The sequence below is a fragment of the Primulina huaijiensis genome, chromosome 11 (assembly GCF_012295235.1).
Source record: "Primulina huaijiensis isolate GDHJ02 chromosome 11, ASM1229523v2, whole genome shotgun sequence".
NCBI classification, from domain to species: domain Eukaryota; kingdom Viridiplantae; phylum Streptophyta; class Magnoliopsida; order Lamiales; family Gesneriaceae; genus Primulina; species Primulina huaijiensis.
Genome location: NC_133316.1, coordinates 47687 through 72023, shown reverse-complemented (window position 1 = coordinate 72023; position 24337 = coordinate 47687). Strand labels below are relative to the sequence as shown.

At 35.2% G+C, this 24337-nt stretch overlaps 1 protein-coding gene and 1 pseudogene across 1 annotated transcript; both read right to left on the bottom strand.

Annotated features, from left to right (window-relative positions):
- Positions 1 to 241: 241 nt before the first annotated feature.
- LOC140987527 (transcription initiation factor IIB-2-like) lies at positions 242 to 6859 on the bottom strand. Its single transcript, XM_073456067.1, has 7 exons — positions 6412 to 6859; positions 5251 to 5275; positions 2083 to 2212; positions 1870 to 2003; positions 1631 to 1719; positions 855 to 931; positions 242 to 506 (listed from the first exon to the last, which is right to left on the bottom strand). The coding sequence occupies exons 1-7, from the start codon at positions 6756 to 6758 to the stop codon at positions 367 to 369; spliced, it is 942 nt and encodes a 313-aa protein (XP_073312168.1). The 5' UTR covers positions 6759 to 6859; the 3' UTR covers positions 242 to 366.
- Positions 6860 to 13135: 6276 nt separating this feature from the next.
- Positions 13136 to 22829, bottom strand: LOC140987797 (villin-3-like; annotated as a pseudogene).
- Positions 22830 to 24337: the final 1508 nt, after the last annotated feature.

The window sequence follows — 24337 nt, the reverse complement described above, 5'->3', positions numbered from 1 at the left end:
ACCCTCCGGAATACCGTCCTTTTTCTTCCATGTATTTAAGATTCAACCTCTCATGAATTCAAATATCATGTGTCGAAACTTGCATCCAACCTAGGAAGGTGTTCTTACAGTCCAACTGCTTTCAAGATAATGTTTTACTGTTAAATTATTTGAGTTTGACCACAAGATTATCATTCCCCAATATCATCTAAGAAATTCTGTCATCGAGTCTTTTGGATTTTAGTAGATTGAACATCAAAACTCAAAAGGTAAAAAAAATTTGAACACAAATTTAAAATTGTGTACAAATGTATTTGTGTCTTCCAACCTAGATAAACTTAACAATACCCTATCCAATACAAATTATCACAATCAAGACCCACTCAGTTAGGCCTTAGGAATGGAAAGGTTCTTAACATCCCTTTCCTTTGCATACCACTCTGGTATTATCTTGGCTGCATGGGGGTACAGATCCCTGTAAGAGTTCTTTATCGTCCCTTCTGCAACGGTAGTAGCGATTGATATATCTGCAAAAACGCCATTTCAAAGTTCAATCAACAAAAAAATATAACCCTTGATAGCGTCAAAAAACACCTTAAACTACCAATATATACTTAAATTAAATATGTTAAATCCACGGAGTTGAAACCAGTCCATCCAGCACAAATGGAGATATCAATCCTCCAAGGAATATTGCACGATGGTTAGAAACAAGACTTTTCACCATCGCACATGTAATAGATCCTTTCAAGGGCCTCCAGCAGATAAATAAGAAAGTAAATAGAGAAGACAAGATAGACCAGTCGGTTAGTAATGTGCAACATCAATTACCATAAAATTTAAATGGAAGGAACAAAAATGGTAAATGCTTGGACCTCTTAAGGGTTTTTTTGAATCTGAGAGCTGGGTTATCATAAAAATGATCGCAGCAGCAATCGAAATAGGGCTCCTCCTGAAAGATAAGAAGCATACTGTTGGCATAGATCTTTTGAGTCATGAACAGGTAATGCAACTAAACTGAGCAGTTTCCTATCGATTGGGCAAAAAACACATACACAATCTCGTCCGGCATTTCATCATCATTAGTGAGATATATAACTAAAAATTGCATGTAATTCATTTTCAAGCAGATCTTACATTTAGGTACAACAAAGGATGAATCGTAACCATGCTTTTGGCAAAAAAACTAAGATAAATAAACACAAGGCATTTGATCCAGTTGAGAAAATTAAAAACATTGATCTCCTTTCCAAAAGTGAAAGTAACGTGGTAGCACCAATTGTGGGTTGAGAGAACCATACACCGAATGAAACAAAAATTTTGCACCATACTTTATCTCGTGTGAAGAACACTATCAACACCAAATCAAGTGATCATCATTTTATGATCTCCAAGTAATTCAAGATATAACACATTTTGTCCATTAATCGCCGTTTCAGAACATAACATAGCTAAACACAAGTGACATGTTTACGAAATGTTTTTGAGCTGTAAAGTTATAAGAACTTAGGTTGGGGGATTCAAAGGTTTCAGATTCATTGCAAGCACACTTCCATGTAAGAGGAAGGCCAGGCGACTACCTAGAATACAACATAAAACAAGACTATTTCCCCGAAAATATCATAAAGGTTCCAAGAAGAGTAGAGTATGCCTTATATCATAGTCCCCTGACTTCTGGACAGTTTCTTGAACAGCTTTGACCTCTTCGTTACTCATACCAAGATTTGAACAAAAGCGCCTCTGCAACACCGGAAGGCGTGGAGAAGTGAGATAACCCTCAAAACAAGAAGGATTTTCATGACAAGAAAGCACAGAGGAAAGGCTTGGAATTGACAAGTATGGATCAAACTGCTTTTGTCGTGACCTAATTTAAATATGAGACACACTTACCAGATAGTCCCCTGCATGTATGGTGCCCATCTCCATTGATTCACCCATCTCAACCTTTAACTGTTTCACAATAAATTCTTTTGCTCTTCCGATTTCTTTCTTTGTAGCTCCTCCAGCAACCATTGAGCAAATTTCTAGTTGAGACTCATAGATTCAGAGGCCTTCACAAACTACATTACAGTAAAATACAATTATCACAATTAAGGGGGACACCTTTTACTGTGCGTGGCTTGCCTTCCTGCCGACAAGCAATATAAATGCAGCCAGCCACTAAAGCCTCCAAATTTCTTCCTCTTGTACATTTCTGATCCTCCAACCTTTTGTATAGTTCACTAGCCCGGTCCTTCAAAGAAAAGCACAATAGAGAAGGCGTGGAAGGGCTTACAAATTTCAAGCGTTGACCAAGCTAACTAGCCTATGAGAAACAGTCGGGAATATGAGAAAATTTTTATGCGCCATTATATCACAAGGTCAGAACCCAGAATTTCTACATGTCAGTGATATCACAAAGTTAGCAAACCCGGATAAGGGGCTATTTCATTAAGAAATAATTTAAAAGCTGTTAGAGCTAATCATTATCTGAATTGAGAAAGTCCGACACGAAAAAATAACACGTGACCTACATGTGGGTAGGATCCGAAGGTTCGTAGTCGGTAATCAGTAAGTTAAAGGTGAGTAATTGCAACCATTGAGGTCATTCTTTAAAAATATTTTTTAAGCAAACAACTTTTAGGTCATGGCTGTAGAAATTTTTAAAAAGTGTATTTTATGATGAATACTGAACGGTTAAAAGAACTTGGATCAGCAGAGAGTTTCTTAAAAAAATTAAGAGAATTTTGAAACATTCGTTGTATTTTGAATTATTTTAAAATTATAAGTATTGTGGCACCTATGTAAACTGAAACAAGTATGTGACATTAATATTTGGAGCCCGGATCCTTGTTCTGGACTTGGGATGGTGGACCAATTCTATCTATTGTTGACTTGTATGGGACAAGATAAAGTAAATACATAAGTGCGATCAGGGTGAATAAATGAGGATTTTCCATTACACCCTACCAAAAATAAAGATCAAGATGAATACTTGTGTAATTACTTGTGAAATAACATGTTTGGTAATCATGACAATATAAGTATCATTGTTTTGTTCAGTTCGGATTATTTCGCTAAAATATATTATATTGCGTATATTTTTTCATTTAATTTCATTGGATATTTGTGCCAATATATGGTACTACTTTAGTCTTCATATAAGGCAAGAAATTAAGACTAATTGGGAGCTCTACAAGAGAGTATTCAAGAAGTCAGAAGTAAGGGCTAGACGTAATTTGACTGGAATAAATCAAATAAGCTAGGTGAAATTAGAAGTAGCACGTTGGTCGAGGGGGAGACAAGATTAGGTTTTGGGAAGATAGATGGTGGGGGAATTACTCTTTTGAGGAACTTTACCCGTCTCTATTCCAGATTTTGATGCCCATAATCATCATATTTCTTAATTTGCACAATTCAATTCTTCATCCAACCCTTCTAAACTTTCTTGGCATTTTATTTTTGGCGGGATCCCAAGGATGATGAGGCAATTGAGTTAGGTTCTTTGATCGAGTCTTTAGAGAGGGACAAATTGATCGAGGGTGCAGATGATAAGAGGGAGTGGGTTTGGGATTCTGCAGGGCTATTTTTTGTGAAATCTTTTTTCGAGTCTTTCTTTTCAGATTCTAGTTATCCTTCTTTTTTTCTTTATCAAGCAATTTGAAAAGCGCCTATTGCATCCAAGGTGCAAGTTTTCTCGAGGATTATAGTGCTTGGGAAATTACCGTCGTCTGTGATGTAAAAAAAGTTCCCTACTTGTTCTTGTCCAAATTGGTGTGTATATGTCGGCAAGAGGAGGAGACTCTGGACTATTTGATCGTCCATTTTTTTTTTCATGTTTTTGGTTTAAAGCTTTGGCGGAGTTCGGCTTTGGTGTCTCTGAGATCAACTTGGGATTTATTCGAGGTTGATATTGGACATGATTTGGGGAAGGGAAAAAATTTTATGGAATTTGGTGGTTCATTATTTGAGTTGGTCCATGTGGATGGGGAAGAATAGGAGGATCTTTGAAGATCAAGAAGGCTCTATTGAGGAATGCTGAGACAAGGTTTCATGCTGGAGTTCGAGGATTGTAGAGTTTAAATCGTTCTCGGTCTCATATTTGTATATGAATTGAGGTCCGATATGATGTTTATCTATTTTGTGTATGGATCTCACTTCGTCTTATGTGGACCTCTGGTTCGCTTTTTGTAACTAATTAGTATCGTTTCTTAAAAAAAAAAAGTAGCACGTTGGTCAGAACTAAGAAAACTTATCATTTGTATTTTCAAAATTTAAGACAAATTATTGGTTCCGAGATGCAATAAACTCAAATTTTACTTCGAGTTATTTTCCTAGTCTGTTCTTTTTCGGAGATTATGTCACAACCGATTCCTCAATTGAGAGAATTCAGTTTTTATTTTAGAATTTTAGTAAAGTAAGTTCGTTCATTCGTTAGTTCTCGTCCAATAAGCTTAATTATATACTCAAGTTTTTTTGAGAAAATTAAAAATAAGAAATCAAGTTTAGATCATTTTTCACGCTCACAAATAAAATTCTAGAAGAACCTTTTGATCAGTTACTATGTTGCATGGATACGGATACGGGTATCGTATCGAATATTATACGGATAAGGCGATACGACAAATTTTGAAAATATAAGATATGATACGACAAAGATACGACAATTATTAATATATATACATATATATATATATATATATTAGAGATATATATATTCAATTTTTTTTGCCGAAATGTATCCCCGCCGTGTCCATGGCATATCTGAACCATTTCCAAAACGTATCCAACTGGTCAAACCTACAAAAAGTCAACAACACGGATTTTGTTGTATTCGACACGTGTATCAGCGTGTCGTATCCATATCTGTGTCCGATATTTCAGGAAAAAAAAATTAAGAGTATCCATGCTACATTGATCAGGTATGATCACAATGGGCGATTCATTTTAAGTTCAAAAATTCCGGTTGGGACGAGGTGCCACACGGTGTGAAAATTTAAAAAAATTGTAAACATGTTGCCATGTCAAGCATTGAAAAAATCATTTTAAGTGCATAGATTATCAGCCTTTATAATTTGAGAAGTTCTCTCACAAGAAAACAAAGTCTTGACTAATGCCTGAGAGTTTAAAACCTTGAACGTATTATAGCGACTTTTTGTTATCTCCAGAACAGTACAGAAAATAATAGCAGCTTAAAAGGGAAACTAAAGAGATATGCATGAAATATGACAAACAAATAATAGCGATTTTTACGTAAAATTTGACACAACAAAATCGAAGCAACGAGCATACCTTAATTGTCGTTACAAGACTCAACCTGAACAGAGGAAAAACATCTAGTATTAAAAGTGTTCATCAGAAATCCTATCAATTTATCCCACGATTGATGAAAATAAACTAAATCTAAATTAACTATAAATGCATCATATCCTTCTTTTTAAATAACAAAAACTCCAGCCCACATCTATCACCCATAAATTAACAAAAACTCCAGCCCACTTTGTATCACCCATATGAAAATCTAGATATCATGTCATCAATAGAGTTCAAGTTAGTTTATCTATCTAATAATTTTTCCAGCACGATCCCTTCAATGTTCGGCAGAAGTTTAGCACTGTGAGATCTTTGTCCCTGTGTTATACGTGCATAAAAGCACCACATAGCAAACCAAGACGCCAACTAAGATTCTAACACACTAATACTGCGACCAGAATAAAAGCAATGAATAGCTGGGGATTAACTACGTGCCAATCAAATTTGAACAAATACAATCACACTCAAATCTTCGTCATAATTAAATGTACAAGGAAAATATATCATACAAAACAATGTTCTCACATGAATCATTCAACTTGTATTCAGTTCCAAAAACAATCAACATCCTATTAAAGATATGAAAATATTGATTTCCACCAGTAAACTAATAAATAATTCCTCATTTTTTTAACTTCATTGTTTTTGTCGTGTAAATGAATCAAACAATCAAAATACTTCAACCGCATGTTTTTATCTTCTAGAATTTCGATACCCATGGCCTCATCTCACATTTTAATCACCAGCCTCAGTTTCCAGGTACCAATAAAAATGATTTAGAAGAACCATTTAAAGAAAAAAAAAAGATCCAATGGAAAAATAAAGTAAACCAGTTAATCTAAAAAACGCACAGACGGCCAAACATGAACAGCTAAGAGGCAAGAATCAAAATTTCATACGACACCATAAAAAATTTCAACATACAACCAAAACCCTCAACGACTAACCCCCAAACAATCCTAACCAATGTGGGGAAAAAAGCGATAAACTCCAATTTCACATCAGGGCATATGTCGACCTCCCAGGAACAAGATCGCATTAAAGCGCCAATTTTTATCTCCCTCGGAGTCCTAACAGACAAGTACCATCCTAACAAATTCTTAAAATCTTCAACGACACAAAAAACAAGATTAAACCAACCTATCAGCCATGCTAGAAATAGTCTTGAAGGCCAGGACAATAGCCCGGTCTGGATCCCCACCCCGATTCTGCAAGCGGGCCAGAGATGAATCTGCATTAGAACCATTAGCACTCCGAGAAATAACGGTCGAAAGAGCAGCGTCAGCCAAGAAGGGGTTAACTGGTCCACCGACACGATTGGGATCGTGATCGCCGGACTCATCGGCAAAGGTGCGCCACTCGGATGACTCGTCAATGGAGCGGGATTCGAGGACAAGGCCGCATTCGGAGCAGACGGTGTCCCCGGCGGCGTGATCAAACACCACCTCTGTATTTCGCTTGCAGTCTGTACAGTAGGTGTCAGACATGGATGGTTCTTTCTTGTCTTGAAACGATAGTAGTAGCCGGCAAAGGAAGAAAGAGGGAAATGGGAGAAGAGAAAATGCCTCAAATTCTCAAACAAATAATCCAAAAATTGACTTCACCTGTATAATTATCTTATGGACAAAATTATCCATAATAAATTATTTTCGTGATAAAATCTCTATTTACCTTATTCATATTTTATCTCAATATTTTGTAGGATATAGAAAATGTTATTCAATTTTTTTTATCAAACACAAAATTACTAATGGGGTTACAAAATTTTGTTTTACCAAAATTTTATCAAATGTTGGGATAAGATTTAAATTTACATTATTAAAATAAATAAAATAGTAAATTGGAAATAAATCTCCAAACTCAAGCATAAATTTATTTTAACTCCATAACATACATAAAATTTTGTTCAAACTAGCTACAATGCTAAAAATGAAAAAATACTCATATATTTTGTTAATTTTATTGATTGATTTATCGGACCAAAAATAGTATCAAAGTCGAGGTAAAATTATTTCGAAATTATTATTACTGTGTAATTAAGTTTTTGAGGAAGTGAATTTTCTCAAATAATATGGGTCCGAACACATGTTCAAGATTAATTATTTGAATGATTTGTTACAATACTTTGGAATATTTGAAATAAGAATATCTAATCAATGTTACATATCAGGAGCAAAGAGGAACTTATCAAAATCCAAATGTAAAATTATGATTCAGTGTAATAAGTTCCTCGAAATAGTACCGAATTCCTCTAAACTCTCCCACGATCTTAAAGAAATCCAAAAGAATGTAGAGAATTATGGTAGTACGTTGTATTATGGAGCACAAAATATGGAAAAATTCTTGAAAGACAAGAATAAATTCTTATAATACTAAATGATATTCAAACAAGAATCCAAATTCTAGAACAACAAGTACGTTCTTGTAAAAAAAATTTCGGTAGGAAGGTTACTACCATCTTTTGGTACTGAAATCTTACTATATCAAAGAAGGAAGGTCAAGATGATGTCAAAACATTTAATCGAAAAAAAAGATCAATCTAATTAAAAATGTCTCATAAAAGAAATTAATTTGATGATAACTTTACAAAAGATTGGTCTCGATGATCTCTAAGACTTTGCAGAGTCTTTTGCAAATCTAAGGGTCGTAGATCCGAAGATGAACACAACTATGGGTGAACCACCTTCAATAACATGGTCATCTTCTCAAGGAAAAGTATAAGATCTCATAATACATATACGAGACGACCCCAAACAGATTTTCATGTTAGTGGAGAAGCACACCTAGTGAGAACTAGGTCAAAGAGAAGTCAAATTCTCTTGCACCAATACCCTATAGGAAATATGTTTTAGAACCTATACATCTTTATGAAGTTATGCTTAACTTTGATGTACTAGACTTCAAAAATAGAGAAGATTTCATTGATGATTGGACATCGACTATGAGCATCGCAGCATGAACACTTGATCTCAACAGAGAATGATTCATTAAACTTTTAGAAATGAGTCATATGATATCAGTTACAATTATATGGAATATGACTTTGGTAGAAACCAAAGAGTCAGTCTTAGCCGGAAGAATGGTTACACTATTTAAATCATGATTTATAGGGATAAACTATTTTAACAGTCAAGACACGAGAAGAAAAAGAAATATACTCAAGCTCTGTATAGTCTTGAATTACATGACATCTGTTTAGTAGATGAATATATTATGTTATTCACTAAATAAATATAAAATTCAAGGGTCAAAGAAAATATAGCAATGCAACTTTTCTTCACCGAAATGTCAAGTCCCTGGAGAGAAATGCTAATTAGGAAATATGTCTCAGACAATCCAGATACTTTGACATGAATAGTCTATTTTCTCAAAGAAAAATTGGCAGAATGGTGTCATATGACAGCATTACAACAAAAATTACAAACGATTAAGAAGTATTAATAAACATACTTTTATAGGTTGTGAAGAAAATGATATGTGTTGTTTACTAGTAACACAATGCTCACAAAAAAGTAGTGACACTTTTGTAAGCCCCGATAGTAGCTTCGGTTATGAGAGAATTTTCAAACCTCATTCTGAAATATGTCCAAGCTTTCTATTCCATAACATTGTTAATTATTCTCCTGAACTAATCGATTCAACCTCTAGTTCCGCATCTTTGTGTGATTCTCCCAAAAATATTTACAGATTTGCAGCAACTTTTTTCGTCTTTTTGACCACAAGGGCCTTTCACAATTTTCATGATCTCGTTCTCGATATGGGTTTTGCACCCGATATCATCCAATTGCCCCCAAGGACAAAAGATTCTTCGTCATCCCCTTCACATATCGTACATCATGTATGGTGTGAATGATGTTATCAAACATTTTTATTTTGATTGTACCGACCCCAGCGATTTCCAATGCTTGATCATTTCCCATGAATACAGATCCTCTAGAAATTTCATACTGATCGAACCATTCTCTCCAAAACGTCATGTGCCACGTCGCTCTTAAATCCATGATCCATATGTCAAAAAAATGTGTGTTTGCCTTCTACAATTGTTGCTATTTCGCTGAATAATATTTCAGCACCACCTAAATTACTTGCCACATTTCCTTGAGAACTCTTCTTGATACTCGTATACTTTTTCTTAAAGTGCCTTTTACTGCCATATTTAAAGCATCGAATATTTTTTTTCTTACCTCTTGACTTTGATATAACTCGTCTTTGGCTCTCACTGGAGTCACGGTCCATAAATCTCCCTCTTATTATCGGTAAAGCATCTGTCTGCTTCGAAGTTATCAACATATCTTCCTTATTCTTGCGTTGACTTTCTTCTCCAAGAACCGCAGTTAGACATCGTCGAAGTTCAAAAAGTCTATGAGGATACTGTTGGTTAAATTGATGATAAGTTGATTATATGAATCTGGTAAACTTTGAAGTAGAAGCTCTAAACGTTTTTTTTCCTCTATTTTATTACCCATAGAGGCGAGTTGGGCAAATAGAATATTTAGAGTATTGATATGATCAATCATTGATGAGGATTCCGTCATCCGAAGAGTATAAAACCTTCTTTTAGGAAATGTTATTGTGTAGTGACTGGACATCGTACATCTTTGTAAGAGTATGAGATATATTTTTTCCGCATTTATATCAGAGATAATTGACAGTACTTCGTTTACTATAGCTAAGTGTAAATTGACAACAACATTATCATTCATCTCATTCCACTTTCCATCGTCTGTCATTTCCCTCGGTCTATCTCCAATAGCAGTCAAGAAATTCTGATTTCTTAAATTTGCTTGTATCTTTATTTTTTACAACATAAAATTGCTCTGATTGAACTTTTTTATCTCGTACTTTCCGTCATTATGTCTACAACAATTTAGTAAACTCAACAAATAATCTCGCCTTAATAAAAAATATCAAAAAAATATTTTTTGATGTGGAAGGTCAGTCTAGGCTGTAAACACAAAGCATATTCAGAATTTTAAACCAATGCTCTAATACCACTTGTTGGTCCTAATACGGCATCTTGAAATATAAATATGAAAACAAATAACAAAATTGGACACTGAGATTTACATAGAAAACCCCTAAAAATTATTAAGATAAAAATCACTGGTAAGATGAAAAGAATTTCAGCATAATATTTTACGGTGTACAACCACTAATTGTATTTTCAAAGCGAACACACACTCTCTTAATACAGGAGAACAAAACATCTCGCAAATATTATAGTTCAACTGATAGGATCAATTGAGGGATAATCGTTGAGCTACAATAGCTCGATTCTTGAAATATTGAATACCGATGAATTAAGTCGAGTTTTTTTTTCAAACCACAGCTGAATACACTCAAAATAATCTTTTGTAGAAACTGATTAAATATTTTGTAAAGTATTTAAAATATATGCAAGTTAAATGAGTAAAAACATTTTGTTTGGAGCATTTTATCAAACATTTGATATGAAATATCTTGGTATTTGAAATACACATAAAATACTTCGACAATGTATCTTAAAAACAGTATCGAGTAATTAATTGCAATAAATAAATAGGCACGAATTTGCTTATGGATGCTCGGAGATTAACAACTCCTACGTTGCCCCTTCTTTCTCTTGAGAAAGATCCACTGGAATACTTTTATTTATATAACTCCTTGTACAAAATCTTTTCAATTTAGGACTTATCTCTTGCCTAATTGAAACTCTTTGCACACTCTAGATTGTAGGCCGCAACATCACAATCCGCATAATGTTTAACAACTCTTATATCAAGACTACATACACAAATTTTAAAGTCTTTGCGTGAAAACTTACTCAACTAAACTTTGAAGTTCAACTATCATTTATATGTGTGATTGATTGTATGTGGGGATTTAATCCTTTACAGTGTCTTTATCTCTCAAATATATCCTCACACATTGGGTTTGCTCTCATTATAGCTAATTTCTTCATGTTGGATGTCCATGTTTTGAATCTCCTTCCAAAACTTGTATTTGATATTCAAATTGTTGCATTTATATGCTCCAATAATGATATGTATGTTAGACACAAGAATATGGTCGTCTGGAAAGTTTCTGTACTATTTTTGATATCAAAACGGTCATTTCTGCGTTGTTGATTTTGACGTTTGTATCCAGTTTTGCTCATCTGATCAACTGAACCTGCTCAACGGATCATTTAGTTTTGCTCATCTGTTCAATGGTTTTGACAGTTTATCATTTGCATTAATGAGCTGTGAGATATCATTAAAACATTGAAGCTTGCCAGCTTTTCAGTTTGGCTAAATTTGAGTTCCAGTTTCCAACTTGAGCTAGCAACTACATACTTAGTAATTATGTTAGTAACACAATAACAAGTTTGTTATCATCAAAATTAAGATTATTTGTGTTTCTCAACCAAACAACAACGCACTCAAATAAGAATGTATTGAGATGAGAGAAGAACTTGAGAATATGATGATATGAAATAAGATGAAGGAACTCTATATTGTGAAACATGTTTCACATTAATTGAAATGTGTTTCCTTTATCAGCTTTCCACTAGCAGCTTCTCCTCAAACGACTCATAAATTTCGACACTCATTAATTGACGAAAAATGATATGTGCAAAGATGGACAAATTAATGGTGCTTTTAAGCTCTTTGAGGAGCTCCGACTCAAGGGGCTTTCCCCAGACTCGATCAGTTACGTATGCCACACTCATGGATGGTCAAGTAGACGCGCTTAAGCTCTTTGAACAAACGACTCATGACTTGGTCCTGCATGAGGAATAAGATTACTGTTGCTTATAATTTTTGGTTGAAGTACGTCTAAGGAGTTTAGGGGAAGATGAATCCTTGAAATGGGTTGAGGAATGTTTTGTGGAAGGAGAGTATGAGATTACTGTAAGACGCTCGATGAAAAATAATGATAAGACAGATTCCAGGTTACCCATTCAATGAAAATTGCTAACCTACCTGCCTAAGGCTAAAAGCACATAATCATCTATTTATTATCAATATCCCATTTCCAAGCAAGCATCGATATCCTCTTCTGTTAACCATATCTAGACTAAGACTACCCTCCTTTCCACCACCACCACCGCCAGATTGGATGTTGGTTCTATTCTAAAGTTCGTTTCCACGGTAGTCTATAGCGATGCTAACAAACGCACGTACAATCTTGTCTTTATGGCCACTCTAAAGAACTCAAACATTCCTGAATGATTATTTTTATTTTATTTCTTTTATTTATATTTGAAAAGAAGACAATATCAACTGTAAAATCGAAGGAACAATACGTGTGCAGACCATAAAGGAAGCAAATCATTAATTATTAGTTCCTACAATTTAATTAAGTATCCTTAATTATTGTAATGGCAGTGATTGTCCACATATATATGGTAGATATGACAACTTTAAAATAAAAAATAGTCATATTATTGTGTGTTTGTATAATCAATTTTATATATATAAATATTATTGAATATTTGTAATAACTGATTGCACACAAGATCAAATTATTATATCCTTTAAGTTTCTTTCATCAATTATTACAATAATAAACACCAATGGATCCGTGTTGCATATTCATCCATACACGAAACTGGGAAATGCAACACAATTTCGAGGGTGAGAAGATTCACCATTAGAGAAAAGGGAAAGGAGCACAGATAAAACCATAAAACTCCAAAGACATTGACCATTACATCAAAATATCATTTGAATTCATGACACATTTAACCCTCCTCCTAATGTAATAAGTATAGATGATGAAACACAACATTTTCAAGATTCACATATCAACAAATACATACTAACCAAATCAAAGAATTTCATCTGCCTCTACACACCATGGAACCTTAATCGCCAGCACTTTTCATCTGCCTCTAAACACCATGGAACCTTAATCGCCCGCATTTTTCTGGGAAACAGATAGCAACACTATCAAGGCAGATGGTGAAAATTTAAAATCACGATCCACGCAGATTGACCCATAAGAGTAGTTTGCTCTGGAAGTATATAAGCCAAACAAAACAAAGATATGCAGAGTTGCGAAGGAAAAGGCATTTCATTTCGGAGCTGGTCGAATCCTAGAAGAGATCCACTTTCCTTTTCAGCATGTCTTGCTTCCATTTGGGCAACTTATAGAATGCATCTTTTGTCATTTCAAACACAGATTGGAATTCTCCATCAGAAAGATAAGCCTGTAAATGTCAATATTATTAGAATTTGATGTATTGATCCTCATAGTTTTAAGGGTTGTGAGAGTATCCCATCTTTTAAGGAACACTTATTACTACTTCAGAAACTAAAGTGCCATCAACCATTAACATTGGGGAAGACAAAAGTTGACTGCATAATAATTAACTGAAATTGGAAAAGTTCCAAGAAACAAACCTCTCTCCGCTTATAATCGATACCTATAACAGGATCGTCTGATTTCGCCTTCAACCGTTCATAACTAAATGTACTTTGACCAGTTTCAGATGCATTCTCATCCTGATCGGCATCTGGTTTTGACCCTGATTCCCCTCCAATAGACTCTATGATGGGCTCAGATGTCTCAGTTTCCTTGACTCCCAGAACTTCTTTACAATCTTCGGTCTCTGCAAAGTCTTCACTTTTCGATGAAGCTGGAAGCAAGCATAGTCACAGTTCTGGGTCAAAAAACTAATTAAAATTGGATTAGAGAATATACGTCAACCTTGGATTAGCCAATCCTCCACCTTGATAGCGGGACAAGTTTGTACTGATTTTGTAAGTTGCATCAATGAACTTCTTATGCCATTTTATTCAACTATTTCATTCTCACAATATTAAAGACGGATGCATGGTGTTGCTAACAGAACCCAATACATCAGTTGTCAACGTCAAGCCCTTAGCCTATGGCATACCCTTTTCCCACACCCAAAGGCTAAGGGCACGACGAAACACACATTTAGCTATTGTTCCATAACATGATTTATGTAGGTCTAAGCATCTATGGCTTTACCAAAAGCTAATGATAACCATAGAACTCAAATATTTGAAACCGTCATTTTATTCATTTGCCACATAGACATTAGTCAACATCATCGGAGACAACTGATGCTGCCCCCAATTCATCATTGGTAACTTAAAAAATTACGTGTCATGCCAAGTATTTTGATACAAAGTTTCAGTGGATTTTCACCATTATATGGGGGGAATGGGGAAGGGGAGGGGACAGGGTATTATCATAATACCATGCTGGCTGGCTTCTACAGGTGGACTTCTACTGGGGCTGGCAGGAGAGACATCAGGGGATTTTTTCGTTTCAGCAGTCAGAACGGATGACAAAGCAGCAATGGCAGCTGCTCTCTGTGATCCTTGACCAATTCCTCCCGGCATTGAGGCGGAACTAGCTTTTGGAGATGAAGTTGATTTAAATGCAGAGTTCAAAGCAGCTAAAGCTGAAGCTCTTTGAGTTGGTCCACCTTGATTAGAACCATTGGGTTTCTCCTGATTTTAAATGAACAATCAGCACAAAACAGAAAAGAGAAAAGCTCGAGCTAAAGTAAATTTTATATAAGTATACCGCCGCGCATGATCAGCACCAAAGAGGAGCATGATCTTCTTTTGGAATGAGTTTCCATGTGTCTGTTCAGCAAAAAGAACATCTAACATTTGTTACATAGGGATGTCACATAATCATTCACGTCAACATGAGAAACTGAGATGAGATAAGAATGTCACTGCCTCACAGCTGAAAAAAACAAAGGGAAATTTTCAAGCACATCCCTATCTCATTCGGTAGATTGTTAATTACTTATTCCTAACGAAAATCAGGTAATTTATAACCCCGTTGTCCTGGTAATATATAGCCCTATAGACTAGTCGGCTTCTCTAAAAGAAAGAATAAATACTTCAACTGTGTTAAAGCTAGCACCATTTCTCCCTATCAATGCACTCAACATGACATGATATCCATCAAAGATATAGGAATCACTTAATTCAAAATAAATGTGCAACAATCATCTCATAAACAAGGACATATATAAAGAGCAAATGAATAGATGTGACATACACTAGCTTTTACAGGATCCCACGAAAAAAATGCGGTGAAGAAACATGGCTCATTTCCTTCCACAACTTTGTAAAGTGGAACATATGGCGACAACCCCTCCAATGAAGAAGCCATCTCAATATATTTCTGCATTAAGATTCAGATGTCAATAGAGCACCAATAGATAAAACACTCCAGTAACTGAAAATCGAGATATTTATTACCTGTCCGATTTCAAATGCATTTTGCTTCTCTTCGGGGTCCGCTGACTGACCGACCCAAACAAACACTTCAACATGTGCGTCAAGTATTAATATATCCTCTGTTAAGAGGTCATCTTGAGAGAAGTTGTATACTTCTTCGACCTGGCATACAAAATATTTATAGTATTGCATGCTCTACTAATCATGAACAGCATACATAAAAACTAAAATTTACTTTCAGTACATACCTCAAATTTTCCTGGAAGTCAACATGGCAGCAAGGACATCACAAAAAATGTGAGCAAACACAAGCCAAAAGTTAGTACTCAAGATTTCAGCACAAGAAAACTCAGTTACAAGAGAATACAAAATAATTATTCACAGCATAGAAGAGTTCTCTACCCTTATTAGAAGACAACCAATACAAGTGGGGATCTCTCACAACGTCAGGAGATACTTTTTTGCTGGTGTAACTTTGTTTTCCTCCAACAGCAAACCAAAAGGATGAGCTCTCTGTCCCTTCTTTAGTGTGTTTGACAGCTGATCCCGGCTGAGATAACAAACATAGTGTAAAATAAATTCCCAAATTGTAACTCAGAAAAGTAGAAGATACCCCCGTCACAAATAACAAAATACCCCAAGACAAATAGTGCTTTTTATTTGCAACAAATGCAACCCGGTCAGTCTGAGAATAAGAATCATGTAGTTGGCTCTGATTTTTTAAAAATGTCAAAAACAGATGAAGAGTTACTATGTAAGAGGATATCGGGAAAACCAGACTTGAATTCCTGTAACCAAACTCAAAACTCAAAAAGAATCTCAAACCAAAGAATATCTCAACATATATTGACAGGTGCTCAAATTTCACATTTTTATTTCACATCGATAAAGAAGCCTTACGCACTCCCATGCATTGATGTCATTCTTTTTATTTAACTTGGTTTGGTTGTCCAAGCTGGATAATGATGTTGTATGCTGCAGTTCAATTTTCAAGAAGAAACCAAAGATAAAATGATTTTTTATTCTTTTGTATACCTTCAGAAATTCTGCAACTTTGGCTGCGAACTGTTGCTGCTCAAAGGTGCTTTGATTGCCATGCCAACTGAAAAGTGAAGATCCAGATTGCAGCAGAAAACATTCATTCGAATTCAATGACATTGCAACCTAAGAAGATAACAGAATTTGATTTAAATTGACACAGTTGTAACTGATTTAGAACATTTAGTTATAGAACTAGGGGAAGTGTTAAGTAAAGAAATGCCATAAAGGTTTAAAAGCATTAAGGACAAAGAAGTTGATGAACACACAGCTTGAACTTGAATTACTGCGTTGTTATGCAGAGAAGTTCCTGATATGCGGAAGAGAGCAACACCATCAGCAGTGTATGTTTCATCATTCCAACCTTTGTCAGCAATATAGTTCTTGTAGGCAGTGCTCATTCCACCCTGGTGAAATGAGTAGCAATAATCAGGGTAAATTTCACTAATTCACTATCTTCGGTTTGCATATTCTATTTCTTTCCCGTATTAAGTATGAAAGGAACCTTAAGGATCACCATAGGTTGAAAGATAGCAACAAACTGAGGCGGCTCTTTCCCTTGAAATATTCGACCCTGGATAAGTACATTATTAGCTTTGTAACCTGCGTTGTCCAATGAGGAAATGATGAGGTGCTTTAATACCTTCACTGGTCTTCCCTTCAGAGAGTTATACATCTTGCTTGACAATTTAGCTGTAAGCTTTCGATCTCCCTGAATATCAAAACCAAGTTTTGTTTGTGATTGAATCATTAGGCTTGTTAAGAGCATGTTTAATTTTTATGATTCTCTATTAGAAATAGTTCTATTCAATGTGTAGCTCCCAACAGCGGATGGTACCTCCATGCTGTCTTTTCCAATCCAACATCATAAGTAATAATCTTCCTTTCTTTCAGAAGAATGGTACATGTAGAGCACAATATAGCAATCCCCACTGTAGAATTTACCGATGTCTTCCTTGGGCACAGGAATTTTTGCATTGCCATTGATGTGCCAAACCTGGAGGCATATAATGATGAAAATTCAACCAATTTGGTCTCAGAGCATCTAATATACAAACAAATACCAGATCAACAGGAAACCTAAGACACGACATGGACCTCGGTCTTTCCACCTCCTTCAAGCAATGGAGGGACATCCTCGTTTACCGGAGCACTTTTACTTGTTCCCTTCATGGCAGCACCTTGCTGCTTCGACAAAGCTACAAAAATTGCATAGTATTTCACAACTTGCGGACATTCTCAGTATATGTCTAATACATGCTATGTTGCATGGATACAGGTACGAGTATCGTATCGAATACGATACGGATACGGCGACACGTCAAATTTTGAAAATATAAGACACGATACGGCTATGATACGACAATCATTAAAATATATATAAATATTATNTAGATGTAATATTATAGAGATATATGTAATATTTTGAGCATAAATAGAATGAAAGAGATGTATAGAGATATATGTAAAAATTATAGAGATATATGAAATATTATAGAGATAGATGTAATATTTTGAGAAGAAATAGAATGAAAGAGACTGAAAAATGTATTTAGGGATTTAAAATCCCAACCCAATTTATTTTAAATTATTTTTTTTAGTCCTTAGAAATTTTAATTTTTTTAATTAACCCCTAAAACTTTTAAATATTTGCAATTTTGCCCAAACGTATCCGAAAAACGTATCCACGCCGTATCCATGGCGTGTCCTCGCCGTGTCCAAAACGTATCCGACTGGTCAACCCTAAACAAAGTCAACGACACGGATTTTGAGGTATCCGACACGCGTATCCGCGTGTCGTATCCGTATCCGTGTCGTATCCGTATCTGATACTTCAAAAAAAAAAATTTTAAAGGTATCCGTGCTACATAGAATACATGACATCAGACATACCAGCTACTTTTCCTCTTCCCTCCTCAGCTACAGGAAGTGCTGATCCTAATGGCCATGAATCAAATTTGGACTTGAATGAATGTGTCTTATGACCTTGGATAAGCCGCGGTATGTTTGTGTTGATTTTGGTCTATTTTGGCAAGCCAAAAAATCCTGGAACATCATTTCGCTCATGAAACCTATATGAAACATGGAATATAGAGACATATATTAAGATTCTAACCTCTGCCACTTGAATTGCGGTCTTCCTCTCATCAACTTGAGTAACACGACCAACCCAAACAAACACTTCAGCACCACAATCCAACAGATAGCATTTGTTATTTTCAAGAATTGACTTGGAAAGTTCACTGTCTACACTCTTGAGTTGACCATCAACAATGCTGCAAAGAAAGGAAGGACGCAAGTAGGAGTTCCGTCAACTGAGACAAATTTAATAACATCACTCACTTGCACCAACTCATTTCAAAACAAAAAAGGAAACAATTTCAAGAATAAAACAAGTTAGCTTATGACAAAAATTCAATCGTATTATATCCCACAGCAGTTTTCTCTTAGTACGATCCATGTGCTGGTGAACCTTAAAAAGTCAACATAACCTTAATCCGAGATCAAAACTCTTCCGGTAAAGTTTATCCTTAACAATCACCACATAAGATCTTCAGCTGCAACCAAATGGATTCCAATTTCCAATAGTGTGGAATGCTATATACCTACAAAAGGCAGGTGATTACCTCACCCACCTGATTCCCTTCGACAGTCCTTGGCAAAAAAGAAAGAAAAATCGAAGACTAGAGAGACATGGACTTATATCGACATAAATACATACAGCTACTTCAGAGGCCAAACATAATATGATATTAAAACAATTACCTATAAAGCTGTGGAGAAGTCTTCTCGGGAATAATATCAACCTCAGTAGAAACCTTTTTACCAATTGGAGCAAACCCACCAAAGAGAACCAAGAATTCACCAGAATCTGATTCAGCTTGTAAATTTCCATCATCTGAAAGGGAGAATAACAGTTAGAGACAAACATATACAATTGCGTAACAATCAAACATCAATGTTGGAACTTAAAAAACCCTGACAATATTAGAAGTGTTTTTACCGACAATTGCCAGGTCACACTTCCCTTCATGATACTTGTCCTTCAAAAACTGAATTACTTCTAATGCTTTGGCCCGTTCCTGAATATTCGTGTTCGCACCATTGAATTGATATATCTTGTCTTTAGAGTCGAGAATAAAAATGTCATCATGATTTAGTGAGGAACGAGAGAATGGGACCTATATGACATGTAGAAACAATTAATATACTTTGCGAACATTCCAAGAATACCATAGTGTTCTTATGCTCCCCTACCTGTTTCAATCTTACTACTCGTTTTCCTCTGCAGATATACAACTGTGTTTCAAATTCTTCATCTTCAGGTTTCTTGAATCCAGATGCACCACCTTCCAGTGGTATGATGCATGGCTTGAAATATGACAAGAATTTATCAGACTCGTGCCCTTGTAGTTCTCTGTACTGCACAGCACGACCTCCAAGAACTGCATCAAGTTCAACAGCTTTGATAGCTGCAGTCCCAGCTTCATCCTAAGATAATATAGAAATTCAAGTTACAAATAGGATACCGGGAAAGTGCTTCTACATGCAAGAAGAAGAATAAGGGTAACCTGGCTAGTGTCCTTTCCGAGCCAAAAATGTATGTCATGAAGATAAACACCACCTTTACCAGGACTTGTCTACACAAATAAATATTTTGAGAATAATAAGTTCAGAACATAATGCCTATTTTCCTTGTTCTTATAAATCAACACCTCTAAATGGAAATTTAGCAGATTTTATTATTGATTACAAAGTATATGAAATATCCATGAACCTGCAGGACAATATAAGAGTCACCATAGTAGAATTTACCATGATATGATTTTGGCAAAGGAACTGGTTGGAAGTTCTCGATCCTCCAGATATCAGTCCCTCTATAAACGTATAAGTATTAAGTTTAACAAGAAAAAGAAACTTCAAACTGAGAAGCACAAAAGCAAAACTTATACAAGATAAGAAGACATCAAACACGTAATTTTTACGCAAGTGATATGGGCATAATAACATAATTGCTTAGGTGATTCAGTCTGTTCCAGTGAGAAGGATACAATCTTTGACCAGCTCCCTGGAATGCCAGTTCCAGAGCTTTTTCTGAGCTAGACATCGTACAATACACAACCCACTTTTAAAGATTGCAACACGCAGGCCAGACTTTTTCAAGACCCAGACGACTCTATCTCGCTTCCAAAACCAAAAAGCTGAAAGAGGGCAATAAAAGGAATAATGTAAGGTAACACGGTAACAACAAAAAACATTTTCTTAAATTCAGGTTCGACAGTTAGTTATGAAGCATTCATCAATCAAATCTACATGAGAGAAAAAGAAAAAAAAAAGGATCCATCCCAGTTAAAAGAATAGGAAAAGCAAATGTGAGAGCAAGATACGGAGACCATACCACAAAACCTGAACGAATATATTAAGGACAAAAGAATTTTGTTGCTCAGTATATTTCACATTCAAGTGCAACAGTGTGAAGGCTAGAGCAATTCTTCACCATCCCATCACTCCTTTTATGAAACATCGAAAGGCTATAATTCATATTTCCGATATTATCATTTCCCTTGATGAAAGCAAAATATGTGAAAAAATAATAACTGTGAGTCTAAACCTAGTTGTTGACTTCAGAGTTCAGAAGAGGTAATGCTTTATAGTATCATCCATTGCCTAGCGATTCCTATGAAATTTAAAATTTATCCTCGGAAAAAAAATGTATAATGCATGATTCAGAGCAAGAACAATCAGGTTTGAGCATTTTGGTGGCCAAATTATTTTCTTTACCATCATTCTAACAGTTATTTGAGGGCGTGAGACACTTCGAACTTCGATATCAATTCCAAAAATAAATCTTTAAATGCTATTGATGCCCAAAAGTGGCCACATGCCAAATCAAAAAGTAAAATTTTCACTTTTGTGTCGCAATTTTCGTAAAACTTCCCTGTTGCTTGTTCATTGGAGACCTTCCAACACCGTGATAAAAAATATCAATACGACAACAGTATTGCTGATTAACGTTACTCAATATACTTCTCCACTGATAGAAACACCTTTCCAAAAGTTAAAAAGGAAATCCAGTATCCAACATCAACACGGGTTCAGACAATGCTGTCGATAGCTCATTTGTCATAGTCCAAAAGAACAATCAATTCACAGCCTTGGCATAAAAAGTTCATTCACGTAGGCACCAATAGATGATTTTGAGATTATAATCATAAACGGCCGGCAAAAACAAACAACTGACTGCACCATGTTATACTGAGAACCTATACCCAGGCTAAATTTACTTTAGTGCCAGAAACATCCATGAGATACAAACCATGCTTTTCATCCCAATGTCTATGACCAAAGATAAAAAAAATATATACTTGAGGCAAGCAATTCAAATCATGCAGAACAAACACAAGGCATTCCAGAAAGGGTGTTTATAGCAAAAGAAAGGCGCTCTTTGATGATTAAGCTCCTAACTCTCCCTCTACATTTTCACAGGGGCTTGCTCTCTCCTGCCTGGGTCCCATGCCTTTGTACCGATACGTCTGCCAAGTGCTCCCAGGAAAGTACTTTAATATTGCTCTTGACTTGCATATCGTACGCCATGATTGTCAACTAAAACATCAAACTCTAGGCAATTAAGGACCCACAACAGTTGATCATTAATACCCATAATCAAGAATCAAAATTCAAAATTTTTACAAATCTTGCCAACCAAATGAATAAATTGTGCAATTTATAAAAAAAAAATTCTGAATTATTAGAAAAAACTAAACTAAACACTATCAGAAAGGCCCACCTTTTCCAGACCCTTTGGTGATTAAGAGAAAGGAGAATTTCCACATGACAATCTACGAATATAATTAAACTTCAATAAATGACAAACAAAAAATATTGCAAAACCAGTAATCAACAAAGGACAATTGATAGCTCAGCATCATCATGCAACCAATATCATCGTAAGGTCCCACCTTTTCAGATAATTTCTTCGATCAAGAAGCTAATTAATGTATGAAACCATCTTCAAAATAACCTATAATAGCTCTGATAACAAAAATTAAATCAAACAAGAAACAAATAATCAAAGCTAAGAAAAAAAACCCACATTAAAATTCAGCAGACTAGATCTAAAAAACATTTTCAGATACACCAATCACCGAACCTTCAAAAGATCTCTATTACCGTCCCTCTTCCTTGGAAAATCTACGAAAAGCAACGAAGAACAAAGAGCGTCTATAGAAAGAGAAAATTCGGGAAAAAAAAGGTTTGAAAGGAAGGGAGAACGGCACGCATAGCTGGCGAAAGGCCTAAAAGTAGTGACAAATATCAAAATTTTCTTAAAATAAAAAATCGGTTAATTGGTAAAAAAATCACTATTGTTGTGAAAAAGTAAAAATTTACGGTAAAAAATAAAAATCTCAAACTTTCAAAATTATCACACTACACACTTTATAATATTTTTCTCTCAACTCAATTGTGATTTTCTTCACAAATGAGATATCTATTTATAGAAAATTTTTACAAATAATCCAAAAATAAATTACATCATTACCTTCATCATTACACACAAATTTCAATATTCAACACCTAATTTTCAACATTCAAATATTCAATACACACATTTTAATATTATTTTTCAACACTCCCGCTTGTGATGATGATCATAATGATTGTCTTCATTACGTGTTTTTATACTGCCTCGTTAAAAACCTTACTAGGAAAAACCCATTGGGATAAAAACCATAATAAGGGAAAAAGAGTGCAGTCACGTAAACTCCCCCTCATGTTGACACGAACAATTCTTCACAAATTTCGTAGATTGTGCATCCCAATATTATATATGTGCTTTCTGAATATTGTCGTAGGAAGTGCTTTTGTGAAGAGATCTGATGAGTTTTCACTTGATTGAATGTGACGAACATCAATACATTTATTCTTCTCAAGCTCTTTGGTGAATGCGAAGAACTTAGGAGGAATATGTTTAGTTCTGTTGCTTTTTATGTATCCTTCTTTCATTTGAGCAACACATGCAGCATTATCTTCATATAGTATCACAGGCTTCTAGTCGAATGATAATCCGCATGAGATTTGGATATGTTGGGTCATTGATTTTAACCACACACATTCACGGCTTGCTTCATGTAGTGCAATAATCTCGGCATGATTTGATGAAGTTGTTACAAGTGTTTGTTTCTGTGAACGCCAAGAAATTGCAGTGCCTCCACGAGTAAATACATATCCAGTTTGAGAACGTGCTTTGTGTGGATCAGATAAGTATCCAGCATCGGCATAACCAATTATACTTGGATTAGCATCTTTTGAATACAAAAGTCCCAAGTCTGTCGTTCCTCGTAGATAACGGAATATATGTTTAATTCCGTTCCAATGTCTCTTTGTTGGATATGTGCTAAATCTTGCCAATAAATTTACGGCAAAAGATATATCAGGCCTTGTACAATTTGTAAGATACATAAGGGCACCGATAGCACTTAGATATGGTACTTCTGGACCAAGAATATCTTCATCATCTTCACATGGACGGAATGGATCCTTTTCTATGTTTAATGATCTAACAACCATTGGAGTACTTAAAGGATTTGATTTGTCCATATTAAAACGTTTAAGGATCTTTTCTGTATAATTTGTCTGGTGAACAAATATTCCACATTCTTTTTGTTCAATTTGTAAACCCAGACAATACTTGGTTTTTCCAAGATCCTTCATTTCAAATTCTTCTTTCAAGTATGACACAACTTCTTGAATTTCCTTATTTGTTCCAATGATGTTTAAATCATCAACATATACAGCAATAATTACGCATCCGGATGTTGTTTTCTTAATGA